At 40.6% G+C, this 13144-nt stretch overlaps 1 protein-coding gene across 2 annotated transcripts in view; it reads right to left on the bottom strand.

Annotated features, from left to right (window-relative positions):
* The window catches only part of grip1 (glutamate receptor interacting protein 1), a 66244-nt gene extending 54834 nt beyond the window's left edge, over positions 1-11410 (bottom strand). The window contains exon 1 of one of the 2 annotated variants that reach the window (XM_084909712.1): positions 11088-11410. In XM_084909712.1, the coding sequence (XP_084765838.1) occupies positions 11088-11142 (55 nt within the window). In that variant the 5' untranslated portion in view covers positions 11143-11410. The remainder of the gene's footprint in view (positions 1-11087) is intronic. The other variant, XM_084909707.1, reaches the window with a different exon arrangement.
* Between the last annotated feature and the right edge of the window lie 1734 nt (positions 11411-13144).

Genomic DNA, 13144 nt, shown 5'->3' with positions numbered 1-13144 from the left:
GAGTGTCTGCTAAACACACACATTCACATGGTGAAGCAGAGCAGTTAAAGTTTCTGCCACCTTGATGTGAGCCTGTTAGCTTTAGCATAGCATTAACCAAATATGTATATGTATATATATTTCTAAGTTTAACAGGGAAGTTCTGCATGCTTGTCACCAATGAAATGAAACTGTGATGTTTAGCGGCTTCTTTACCTACAAACCTCAGCTCCACTACCTTACTGAAGATAGCGGGTGTACTTCTCTGGGCTCAGCACTGATAGGCTTTTACTCATGATGTAACCATGGAGCCCAAGTTGAAACTGGCTGGGAGATGCGCTGAGTTAGTTTAAAAACTGGTGAACATAGAGAAAGTCTTTTATTAATTAATTTAACTGCATTTTTATCAGAACAGAGCTAATTAGAAAAATGTCTCACAAATAAAAAACTCAGCAGCAACCGCTTCCTGAAGGTAGAATATGGTGAACGAACAAAGATGGCCTCAGTATGTGACTACATTTCACAGTAATCTGACACTATGTCGACTGTGGGGCTGTGGCTGGTTTCTGTATGATGGTTAATCTGAATTTGGTGTGGGTTTAAGGCGGGCCGAGGACAGCCTGCACAGGAGTGCTAATGTTTTATTTTCTAATGCTGAACCTTAGAGAGAAAGAGGGACAAAGACAGTTATCGGGCAGCTGCAGCTGGCAAACACACACACACATGCACAATAATGGATAAAACAGATCAGAGAAAACAGTGGAAATACTCTCCTCTCTCCCCGTCTCTGCAGGTTTCAGTGTCAGACTGACTGCTGGACCATCAGAGACACCCTAAGACACAACACGTATGAGTGTGTGTGTATTAATAAGTGTGTGTTAGTGTGTCCATGCTGGGCTTATTCAAGTAGAAAATGAGTGAGTGTATGCGATGCCAGAAGCTCGGCTGTCCACCTGGATGCTGCCCAAGGCTCTGTGTATGTGCGAGTGTGTGTGTGTGGGATTGTGAGTGTCAGGATATAACAGATGAAGGGCAGTAAAGCAGATTCTCATCATGAGTCTCTTTCCTTCTGGAGTCCACAAATGAAACATTTTTAAAGCTTCCTTGCTGCTAATTCTCTGATTTCATGTTCGGCTGTTAAATGCAGCTCGATGGTTGGAGGTCAAGTGATTGAGTCAGCCATTACTGAATTTTCCAGAATCAATAAACAGCACATTGGCAGTCTATACACATGCCTACACTGCCTCCTTCTCCATACTTGTTTCCTCTTACTAGATGCAGATGCTGGTTTTCCAAAGAAAAGCACTCTTGAATTGTTCTTTTGTTTGTTTGTGTGCGTGCGTGCGTGCGTGCGTGTCAGTCATAAAGTTTCATTTCACATTAATGTTTTGGAGACTGATCTCTGGTTTGCACCTTGAGGGGAACCCTTTTTACCATTGCAACAATCCTGAAAACCTCCCTCACAGCTGACTTCTGTGATCACTTTTAGGCTTGGGTATTGCGTTCTGCGCTGCTGGATGTTCTGATGGGGGTTCCTTTTTTAGCATTGAAAGGACCCAAAGATCATCCCCTATGGCAGCTTTCTGTGGACCTCCAATCACCTTGTGCCAAACCCTACTGTCTGCTGTAAAGTCTTAATAATAAACGATCTACTTCCTGGTCAATGCTCTACATTTGGCTCGGTGTTCTGAAGAAGGTTTTGTTAATCATGGAAAGAATTCTGTGGTCATCCCCTGCAGCTTTTTTTGTTTTGTTGATGGCAATAGTTTATCCTTTCACCAAAAATATACCAAACCCTTGATTTTGGTTTGCTTTCCTGGTACGTCTCCAATGACCTTAATGAGGGTATTTCTGACTTGCACTGAGAGACTCTTTGAATGTGTGTTTTGGCTCCACAGCCTCAACTTTCAAATGCAACTCTGGAGCTTTGACCTACTTCATTTATGATGAAATATCAAAGAAATAGGCCACATAGGTCTGGAGATTACAGAAGTGAACTGTCAGCAAGTGTTAATATGGGTTAATGCATACACAGAACTTTTCTGAGAAACCATCCAGAAAACAGTCAGCCAGTCGTTAACCTTTAAAGAGTTCTTCCATATGTCTAAAATTTGGTTGAAGTGAAATGTTTTCTTTTTTTAAAATACAATTTTCTGTTGCCTATAGATCTAACAGGTCTAAATCTAAAGCTAATCATCTACTGCTTTTTCTGATCTGGATCATGGTTCCTTTTGACCAAGAGGACCAAAGACTTTACTCTGAGGTGGGGCCTAGACACCCTTTATGGGAACTTCACTCCCACCAGACCCTTGATTTCATTCAGTTAGTACCCACAGCTCAAGGCCACAGGTGATGGTAGGAACAAATATCGACCAGTAATATGAATTCTGTCACTTCTGAAATTGCTGCCTCAGAGAGGTTGATTGTGGGCAATCTATGGTGTCGCAAGCAACTTACTCTGGTAGGGCTTCCCAAGCTAAACTGGTCCCGGGTGAAGGGCCAAATTAAAGAGGACTTAAAGGAAAACCCAAGAACGAGGCGCCAGCGTACACTTGAATACAAAAACATAATTCCCGTGTATCCATAATATGAATTAAAGACCTGAATCCAGGTCTCAATCTAAACATGCTCTTCTTCTCTGTAATGTGCTCCAGAACGTCCTGGGTCCAAGATACGGCTTAGTCAACCCTAAGCTTTTGTTCCAGGTGGGTGAGAGGCTGCTCATGTTTATCACAAACAGGCAACAACAGAATAAATCACCTACTTTTATTTAACACAAAGGACTCTTAGTGACCTCAACATTTCTGTGTTCGTTTGTAAGCAAATCCCTTCAGCCAAGTTCAACATTTGGCTTTAAAATCCCCGCAGGTCCACTTACTTTTGGTCATGTAGACGATTACACAATATTTGCACACACCTTAACAACATACACACTCACACACATTTAAATGGATGAAAAAGTCAGGAGATGACACACACACACACACACACAGTCAGCAGTTTGTTCAACAGAGTCGTGGTGTGTGTGTGTGTGTGTGTGTCTTGGTAAAATCTGTGAGAAACGATACGAATAATACATTAAGCTGAGAAATATGGATGTAAACACACACGCACACATACAGAAGCACATCTTCTATTTGAGGAGCCAGGCAATATGTCCTCATAACTCCAAATGTCCTCACAATACTGGTGTCAAGTACAAACACACACAGATTCAGGTCTGCTTCAGTAATCCTGAGGACAAAGATGAGCAGAGTTCTGACATCAGCACCTCTTAAAGGACACAGTGTGTATTTTAGTGTGTGTGAGTCTGTCGCAGTATAGAAAACGATTTTGCGACAGTGTGTGTGTGTGTTTTAGTGTGTGTGTACTTGTGTTAAAGCCATTTTCTCTGCTTCTTAGCCGAAAAGCTTAAAACAGTGGGATGATGTCATGCTGTGACACACACTCGTTATCGTGCACTTGCACAGACACACACACACAGACACAGCCTAATCATAACGCCCTTCTATGTGTGACTGCTCAAAGATTTTCTCATCTTTTTAGGGAAAGAAACACTTTAAAACCCGTTTAATATTTTTAAAGAAACAAGTCGATCTGACAGCCGTTCAGCTGCTGCTCCACTCGTGTCACATGACCTTCAGCGCCAAAAGGGAAGCTAAAAATTGACAACACAGCCTGACTGCACTTCACTGAAACAGCCACAAAATGTATTTAATGTTTCCATGTTGTGACACATCCCCGACTTTACAATCACTTTATCATAGTCACCGAGGATCTTTTCAAACAAAAATACAATTTAATCTTCGATGACTCATCTGTGATCCAAACTGAGAAGACGGTTGACTGTTTGGGTCATTTTTCACCAAAAGATCTCAGTAAATAAACAACTACACAAACTGCATTTTCCAGCCTGTATTTGGAATAACTGGATTAATTATCTCATTTACTTAAGACTGGTTTAACAACTGCAGCTGTAAGTCTATGGAGGGCCGTAATTGCCAAAACACATAAACACGATTAAATGTTTAAGAAAAAAACAAAACATAAAAATTAAATAAAAGAAATTTTAAGAAAATCTATAATATATAGATTAAATAAATAAAATCTAAACTTTTATTAAAATATAATAAATTCATTTGTTAATTTATTACATCTAATATAAATAAATCTATTCCCACAATGATTTTTTTGTTTGGTTCTAGATTTCATGGCACATAAATCAGAGACATTTATTTATTTATATTAATTTTGGCAGCATCTGTCCTCCATAAATCACTGTCTGTATGCCGGCGGCTGTAGTCTGGACTCGGTGTTTATGAGGACATCTGTGAGGTAGATGCTCCTGTTGAGCAGCACATCAAATCTGGCCACGGATCAGACTTTCAGAGCGGCCTGCAGGCGCACAGGTGCTGGACCCTTCTGAACCTGCCAGGTAAGAAATCGGGGTCACGCACCTGACGCCGTCACCGCTTGCATGCTGCAAAATGCTGCCTGCAGCATCCGTGTTCTCCTCCACAGGCCGGCCTCAGCTTCGTCAGTGAAGCCAGGAAACAATCATTTACTAAATCCACCACAGTTAAACGTGAAAGAGGAGACATAAAAACAGTCTGAAGAGCCTTTTCACCTCGTAAAAGTTAACAGAGCGCACGCACACACGAGCTAAAGCCCCATTCGGATGGGATTAACCTTACAGAGGGAAGCTGGGGTTAAATATTCCCCCGAGGTCTCTGGCAGGGATTTGAAACTTTGCAAGATTACAGGAACAGACGAGCAGAAAGCTGCTTAGAAATCACAGAGAAAGATTCTGCAGAACTTCCCTGAAAATCGCCACATTTTCATAAAAAATAATCCTGGGATAGCTTCCTTTAGATCCACCACATTTTAATCAGGAAGGTCTAACAGCTAATACAGCTGCTTCTAATGGCACCAGGTGTGCTAAAAAAAAAGGGAAAAAAAAGGAAAAAAAAAGGAAAGGCGTCATCATGATCATGTCAAACTTGTACAAGGCAGCGAGTGTAATAGTCTCGTCATTAATTTCCAGTACTTCAGATGTCACTTTGTACCAAATTCTAAAGTAAAACACTGAACTTTAAACATATCTGAGCCCTCACATGTTAAATACTAACAAAACATGAGAAGAGCTTAAAGAAAATTACACCTTGATATAAATGAAACTACAAATCTGTAAGAGACACTGAAAAAATGTGATATCAATGGATTCATGACAGCAATTAGAGGTCTAAGAGATGTTGACATAACCATCCATCTATCGATTTTCCACCTCTTCTCCAGGGCTCTGTCCCATGATGCAAGTTCAACATAGCCAGGATATGATTTCCCTCTCTGGCTTCATCCCTAAGGTTTCCCAATCCAGCTTGAAAGAGACAATGCTGCCAGAAGTTGACCAATCAGAAACACAGACAGGTCTAATGGCAGCAGATCAAACTGCAGTATTAGAAAAAAAAATGGAAGAAAATGAAAAAACAATTTTAATCAAAATAATGGACTGACAGTTTCTGAGAATCTCGAGGGAGGAGGTTTTTCATTTGACGACGTCCATTTATACTCGACTTCAGACAGTCATTCACTGCAAAGGATTATTATCCAAGTATCAAAAACAATTACTAAAATGAAAATTATATTTGGTTTTACAATTACTTCTGGACCTCTGAAAATGGGGTAGTGTATGAAAATGCCTAAATTCTGAAGACCTGATGAAACACTTTTTATGAGAACAAGATCACATATTTTACTTAGGATCAGGGGTTACGCTTGGAGTTTGGGCGGTTTCTTAGAGTATTTTAAATTAAATATCGGTAATTTAAGCTGTTAATTTGCTCACTTATGTTCTTGTTTTTCTGTCTTTCTACCTACAAATCAGCTGTTGTCACATCTAATCACTGCCTGAATTTCTTGAACATGAGAACATAAGATTTATTTTTATTTAACTCTGGGTTTCCCTGCTCAGTTAAGAGAAAAACTCATGGGAAAATTTAACTAATTAACCCAAAATTCTGCTCAGTATTTTATCTCACGGGGCTCCTGCGTTACTCCTGGCTCCTGTGTTTAGATTTAATTTCTCATTTTCTTTGAGTCAAATCCCTTTGAGATGAGTAGTGACATGAAGCAGCAGAGATAAACATGTGAGTATAGTAGTACACTGTGTTTCCGTCATGGTCTGTCTATGTATTATTTACCTGTTGTCTATATTTATTCTGCTGCTTTCAGCTGTGTGATATTTTTTTTGTCCTGCAAGTTTGGGTCTTAGCGTTTAACATTTTGGTGTTTTGTTCTTTTTTCCCAGCATCCCGCTGTGAAGGACTATGACCAGTTTAGCTGGAAGCTGTACACACACGCACACACACACACACACACACACACAATTATATTATTATCTCTCCAGGAGCCCCACACACAGGTTTACAACACAACACCAAAGCAGCACCGTAACGTCTTTGGAAAATGGCTCTGAGGCTCAAACTGCTCAGATTGTAGAGGCTTTTTCAGTCACTTACACTGATCCAAAGCTAGGAATAATTATTGGGTTCATTATCAGTTAGTTTGTTTAATGATGTTTTTGTTCATTGTTTTGTCTGTAAATTGTAAGGACACTGTGAAAACATTGGTTTTTGATATTTTTTTTTTTAACAAGAAGCAATGGAAAATCCAAATACAGAGTTTACTATTTTTTTTAATCAACAGTCTGAAACATGGGACACTGTTTATTTTATTTTATTTATTTATTTATTTTTATTTATTTTTTTTTGGGGGGGGGGGTTGTTTATTTGTTTTGTTTTGTCTCGGGGAGTGCATAAGAAATTATTCAAATATATCAGTAAATCACATTTTATTTATATAGCTACTGAATTCATGCCAGACAACTTAAGGGCCCTTTTACTTTCAAGGCACTTACTTTTCAGGCATCTTTTTGAAGCACTTACTGGTTCAAATCTTCGTGGTGTTCCCCAGGGCACGATTCTGGGGCTACCGTTATTAATTTTATATCTGATACACTCGGGACAGATTACTGAGACGTTTTCCATTAGTACCACTTATATGCTGATGACACTCAACAATGTTTAATTTGCAGTTACATAAAAAAGAGAAAGTGTTATAGTTTCACATTTCTCTTGCTGAAATCAGCAAATGTTTGGTATTTTTTTTTAATAAATTAAACTTTTATTTTGGTCTAGACCATCTGGAAAGAAATTGAAGGACGATCATAAATAAGCCTCAAATATGAGTCCATAAGCAAGCGATATTAATATAGTACTTTTTGCAGTCGGAAAAACAAGAACATGAGAGAAAACAAGAAGTTTTTACAAGAGAAAAAAAGGATTTTATAAATTAGAATAAATTTAAAAGCAGGACCTGGTTTAACTGAATGAAATACATAAATGTGAACTACTTCAGAATGCAAAATTGGATTTTGACAAAAAACTAAAAGAAAAGATGCTCCTGGGATTATCATTCGTTGTTATAACCAAGTAATTTATAATAAAAAGGCAAAGATTTTATAAGAGGTCTATCAGTACGCTGTGGGTGGATAAGTAAGACGTGAAGACATGACCCCTTCCAATTAGGATATTTTTACATTTCATAGTTTCATTTATGAAGGAGATTAATTGGTACCCACTCAAATCGCAGGTTTCACTATTTTCAGAATTTAGCAGTTCAATAAACTTTATTCATCCTTTGTGGGGAAGTTAGACCTTAAACAGCTGCCCAGAATTTGGGTGCTCATCTGCCAAATTTATAATGAAGAGACAAAATTGTTGGCAACAGAGAAATTATTGCATCTTCAGTTTGTTGCACCACCCATTGGTATTCATGTAGGTCTTCTTAGTGCCCATAAAGGTTCACTACAGAGCTGGGATCCTATTGGGAGCAGTTAAAGGTTAAGTCTTACATTCATGACCCACAAATCTGGATAATGTTAAACACTTAGCTGTCTGTTCAGGTCTCTTCAGGAATAATGTGAGTGAGACTGAATAAAAACACACCTCTTAAGTAGAGTGGAGAATGTGTGGCAGTGGTCATGAATAGTTTTTATAAAGTGAGCTAAAAATGGTTTGCTGAATCTGACACCGAGTATAAAAGGAGGAAAAACTACTGTGAGTACACCTTAGGTGAGTGTTGACATGTTTGTTTCTATTCCAGCTCGGCCATGTGGTCAATCAAAATCTTCTTAAAATCAGGTTCATTAAACTGCAGGTTATCGTCATGACAGGATGCCTCTGTATAGACTCAAGTTTTATGTACAACAAAAGAGAGCTAATGATCATTTCTAATAAATACTGGATTATATTTAAAACCAATTACGTTATAATCAATATGACAAAATGTTCAATCCAATTTAAAAATGCCCAGATAAACAGGAGTTCACCTACTTGCTGAAGAGTGGAAAATATCCACATACATTCTACACAGTGCTTTGGTTTGTGGCTTTCAAGACCACAGAAGAGCACAGTATGGTTAAAAAAAAAAAAACAACAACATTGACACTAACTTTCATTTACAAATGATTGTTTAGTAAATGAAACCCCAAAGATATTTGAATTTATCCTACCAAAGACTACGATAACGAGCAATGTCTCCACATTCACGATACTTGGAACATGATTTTTTAATCTTTTTACCCAAACAGTTCATTTAAAGTGCTGCTTATAGATTCTTTGTTGATCGCTCACTGAAAAATAGAATAATAGGTGGTAGGTTTTGCCAAATAATCTGACTGATAATTTTTTTATTCCCCTTATTAACTCTACCAAGAAGGTCAAACTATCCACTGAGGTTGAAGAAAGAGATGATGTGGCATCCAAAAGACAACAACTGTCCACTAGCTAGATTGAATCATTTTAAATGTAGACGGGATTAAAGTTCAAGACCCTAGCTGACTGTGGGGACATGACTCTTCTCTAATGCTTTTCCCAGCCCACACATGAAACAAAGCTGCTGGATTATTTCCCAACACATGAACAGGGTTCCATATCACCAATGGCTTGATCATGCAGAGCCATTAAAAAGGTATGTCCACCAATCACAGCTCCAAGTTCACCCGTGAAGCAAACCTCACTATGAAGTTCTTTTCTTGAGCCAGTCGGCCTGTTCTCACAGTAAAGAATGAGCAGTTGTTTGTTCATAGTAATAAATAACTGTACCTTGCTTTTTGAAATGGAAATGAAAATGAACGTGTGCAGCGTAATATCAATCACAAGTCCAGTGAACATACCACGAATTATCCTGCTTTCTACCACTTAGAATGACCAGAATTTACAAAACTAACTTCATCCATTTTCTACTGCTTATTCAAGGCTGGGTCACGGTGCAGCATTCTACTCCTCCACCTCCTCCAGCTCATCCAGAGAACACCAAAGCATTTCCACACCAGCTGAGAGATGAGTCTTTCTAACGTGTCTTGGGTCTACCCCTGTGGTGTCCTACCAGGAGGACATGCCTGAACCACCTCACCTGTGGAGCAGTAGCGGCTTAACTCTGTGCTCCTCCCAAATGACTGAACTTCTCACCCTTACCTCTAAGGGAGATCCCAGCCACCCTTTGTAGAAAGCTCATTTTTACCCCTTGTATCTTTCATTTGTTCGGTCACTACTACTAATAATAATAATAATGGATTGGATTTATATAGCGCTTTTCAAGGCACCCAAAGCGCTTTACAATGCCACTATTCATTCACTCTCGCATTCACACACTGGTGGAGGCAAGCTACACCTCTGGTCCTTGAGGACCAGAGGTGAGGGTAGGAACGTAGACTGAACTTTGCTTTTACACTCAGATTATCCACAACGGACAGGTACAGCATCCACATCACTACAGACACCACCCGAGGTACTCAAAGTTCTCCACTTTGGGCAGTAACTCATCCCGCAAAATGACCTTGTTTTAACTAAAACTGGAGTCATGGATTCAGTTAGTAGTAGGGTAATTTTCCCATAGACTTCTATTCAAATATCAGACTTTTTGCAACCAGGAGTGTCGCCCCCTGGTGGGGTCTGAAAAGAAAGTTGCATCCATGTTTATACTGTATTTAGGAGGACCTGTGCCGATAAGGACAGTGAAGATGGCCCAGTCTTGCTATTTATTGGGGTTTGGGTACAAAGACAAAACAAAGCTTGGTCATTTTGGTTCAGAAGAGTCTTGACCAGCATGCACAAAACACATCTCCTAAAGAACACACTTCCTACATGCCTACCAAAGTGATAACTGACTAATAAATTGCTTTTTCGAGCTGTCACTGCAGCTCACAAGAACTCAGAGCTGCCCATCAGCAAGCTTCCAGAAGCTGGCCAACTGGATGAAAGGGAGGAGGGTCTTATAGAGAGAGCAGAGTGGCGATAAAACAGCTTATTTTGGACATGGAGGCACAGAATTAGATTATTAAAGCTTACTCTGAACGTGAATGATGCAAAAGGCATAAATGGTTCCCTTTAACAAACACCACAAAACATCCAAATGCACACACTCACTGTGGGTTTAACACCCTACAGCATTCAGCCATGTGTGGCGTTATGGAGGGGAGTGTTATGGAGATATTACAGGCTGCTGTCAGAAAGCCTTAGTCACCGATTTTACCGAGCACCGGTCTGTGTGCCAGGCATTTAAACGGCTCACCTGTCATCATGTTTTCAAGCCCTCCATTTCCACATTCATCCAACTAAACTGAGGTTACACATTTCACTGTAACACCGCCCGCGCGCACACACTCATACAAGGGCAGACCCTCGCTTGACCAGCCGTTTATCCCGCTCGGTTTACCCGCCTGTTAGCCCGTTAGCAGCCCCACTGCTAGTAACCGGTCACCGGCTGATCAACGTAAAAATCACCGTAACGTCACTGTAACCTCAGCCGCTGCGTCAGATTAACAGGAGACAACACACACACTCTCGCGCGCATGCATGCATGCATGCGTACACGCGCGTGCGCCGCTCTCACTCACTCACTGGGTATCAGTTACCAAGTTTCACTAATTTAAAGACACCAACCGTCTGCGCGAGCTCCACCAGCGGCGCCAAACCACGCTGCACAAGAGATTGCACGAGCGATAATTAGTGTACACATACACACACTAGTCGCCGGTTTGATCGTACCTCCCTCCTGGTCCGGTTGGAGACAGGCCGGGATGTTTTTCTTCCAGCCGGGCATGATGCACCTCAGGGCGGATAGGGAGTCCAGGGCGGCCGCTAGCAGACACACACCACCAGCAACGGAAGGAGCAACAGCAACGGCAGCGGCGACAGCAACATGGCTAGTTAGCTTTAGCTTAAGCTGCTCCACTACACAGGGATCCACCTCCCCCTGCACGAGCCTACCTCTCTCTACCTCTCCCTCTTTTTCAACCTCACACAGGCACGCGAGCCTCCCTCTCTCTCTCTCTCCCCACTCCTCCTCTTTGTCTATGTCTCTCTACCCCCTCCCCCCATCTGTAACTCTACCCCGCGAGCCTCGCTGTGGTCTCACGGGAGCGGGAGAGCGACGTTTACAGAGATGGTCAAAAGAAAGAGAGTGGGTGACGTGATGACCGTGAAGGAGCCCGCGAGGCACTGACGCTTTGATGTTACAGAGGTTTCTGAAGACTGTTACAAATGTATCCAGGTTCCACTGAAGGCTCTAAAGACTGTTACAAATGTATCCAGGTTCCACTGAGAGTTCTAAAGACTGTTACAAATGTATCCAGGTTCCACTGGAGGTTCTAACAACTGTTACAAATGTATCCAGGTTCCACTGAGAGTCCTAAAGACTGTTACAAATGTATCCAGGTTCCACTGAAGGTTCTAACAACTGTTACAAATGTATCCAGGTTCCACTGAAGGCTCTAAAGACTGTTACAAATGTATCCAGGTTCCACTGAGAGTTCTAAAGACTGTTACAAATGTATCCAGGTTCCACCTAGAGTTCTAAAGACTGTTACAAATGTATCCAGGTTCCACTGAAGGCTCTAAAGACTGTTACAAATGTATCCAGGTTCCACTGAGAGTTCTAAAGACTGTTACAAATGTATCCAGGTTCCACCTAGAGTTCTAAAGACTGTTACAAATGTATCCAGGTTCCACTGAAGGTTCTAACAACTGTTACAAATGTATCCAGGTTCCACTGAGAGTCCTAAAGACTGTTACAAATGTATCCAGGTTCCACTGAAGGTTCTAACAACTGTTACAAATGTATCCAGGTTCCACTGAAGGTTCTAACAACTGTTACAAATGTATCCAGGTTCCACTGAGAGGCCTAAAGACTGTTACAAATGTATCCAGGTTCCACTGAGAGGCCTAAAGACTGTTACAAATGTATCCAGGTTCCACTGAGAGTCCTAAAGACTGTTACAAATGTATCCAGGTTCCACCAAAGGTTCTAAAGACAAATGTATCTGGTTCATAGTTTAGTTCCTACAGACACGTTGCTAGTGGCGCACCGTTCTACTGTCTTCATTCATTCAGAGCAGAGATAGAGAGAGAATCTGTAAAGAGACAGAAAGAAATCAATAAGACTGTGAGCCAGACATCCTCCTCCAGCAGCCAGTCAGCCTGTACAGTCATGAAGATCCATAGAGGCAGAGGCGTGGAGGAACTACTGAACCAGAACCAGCAGGACATGGTCTAGAGACCATATTCTGTACACAAAGAGGTGAAAAACAGCAACAATGGACAAAATGATGACAAGTTGAAAAAACAAGCAAACAAAAGAAAAACAGGCAAAAGACCTACAAGTCGATACAACAGCAACAAAAGTAGTGAAAAGTCATCACAAAAATATATATTCTATATATATTCTAATAATAATTTGATGGTGATCTTGGTATTTGGTATTTTCATTGCCAAGTTGTGTGGCATACTTTTACTTATAGTTGTAAAAGTATGTCAGCAGAATTCAGCTGAGGGGGCACAGTGACCTTTGTGAATGGGCCTGGACCCCCGGGCTGTCATAACACCAATGCTGATGCAGAATTAGAACAAAGAGGGAAAAATGTAAGTTAAAGTGAAAAAATGACAACTATTACAGAGGGAAGGAAAAAAACAAGCATAGAGAGAAACAAACCGACAACAAATAATAACAAGAACACTGAAATGTACAATATGACCACAGTGGCTCCAAAGGGACACAAAAATATTCAAAAAATACCTCTACTGGAAATTTAAAAAAGCATAAAATC

The sequence above is a fragment of the Perissodus microlepis genome, chromosome 17, assembly GCF_051167445.1.
Source record: "Perissodus microlepis isolate ML-2025 ecotype Zambia chromosome 17, ASM5116744v1, whole genome shotgun sequence".
NCBI classification, from domain to species: domain Eukaryota; kingdom Metazoa; phylum Chordata; class Actinopteri; order Cichliformes; family Cichlidae; genus Perissodus; species Perissodus microlepis.
Note: the sequence above shows the minus strand (reverse complement) of the source record. Positions and strands in the feature narration are given on the sequence as shown.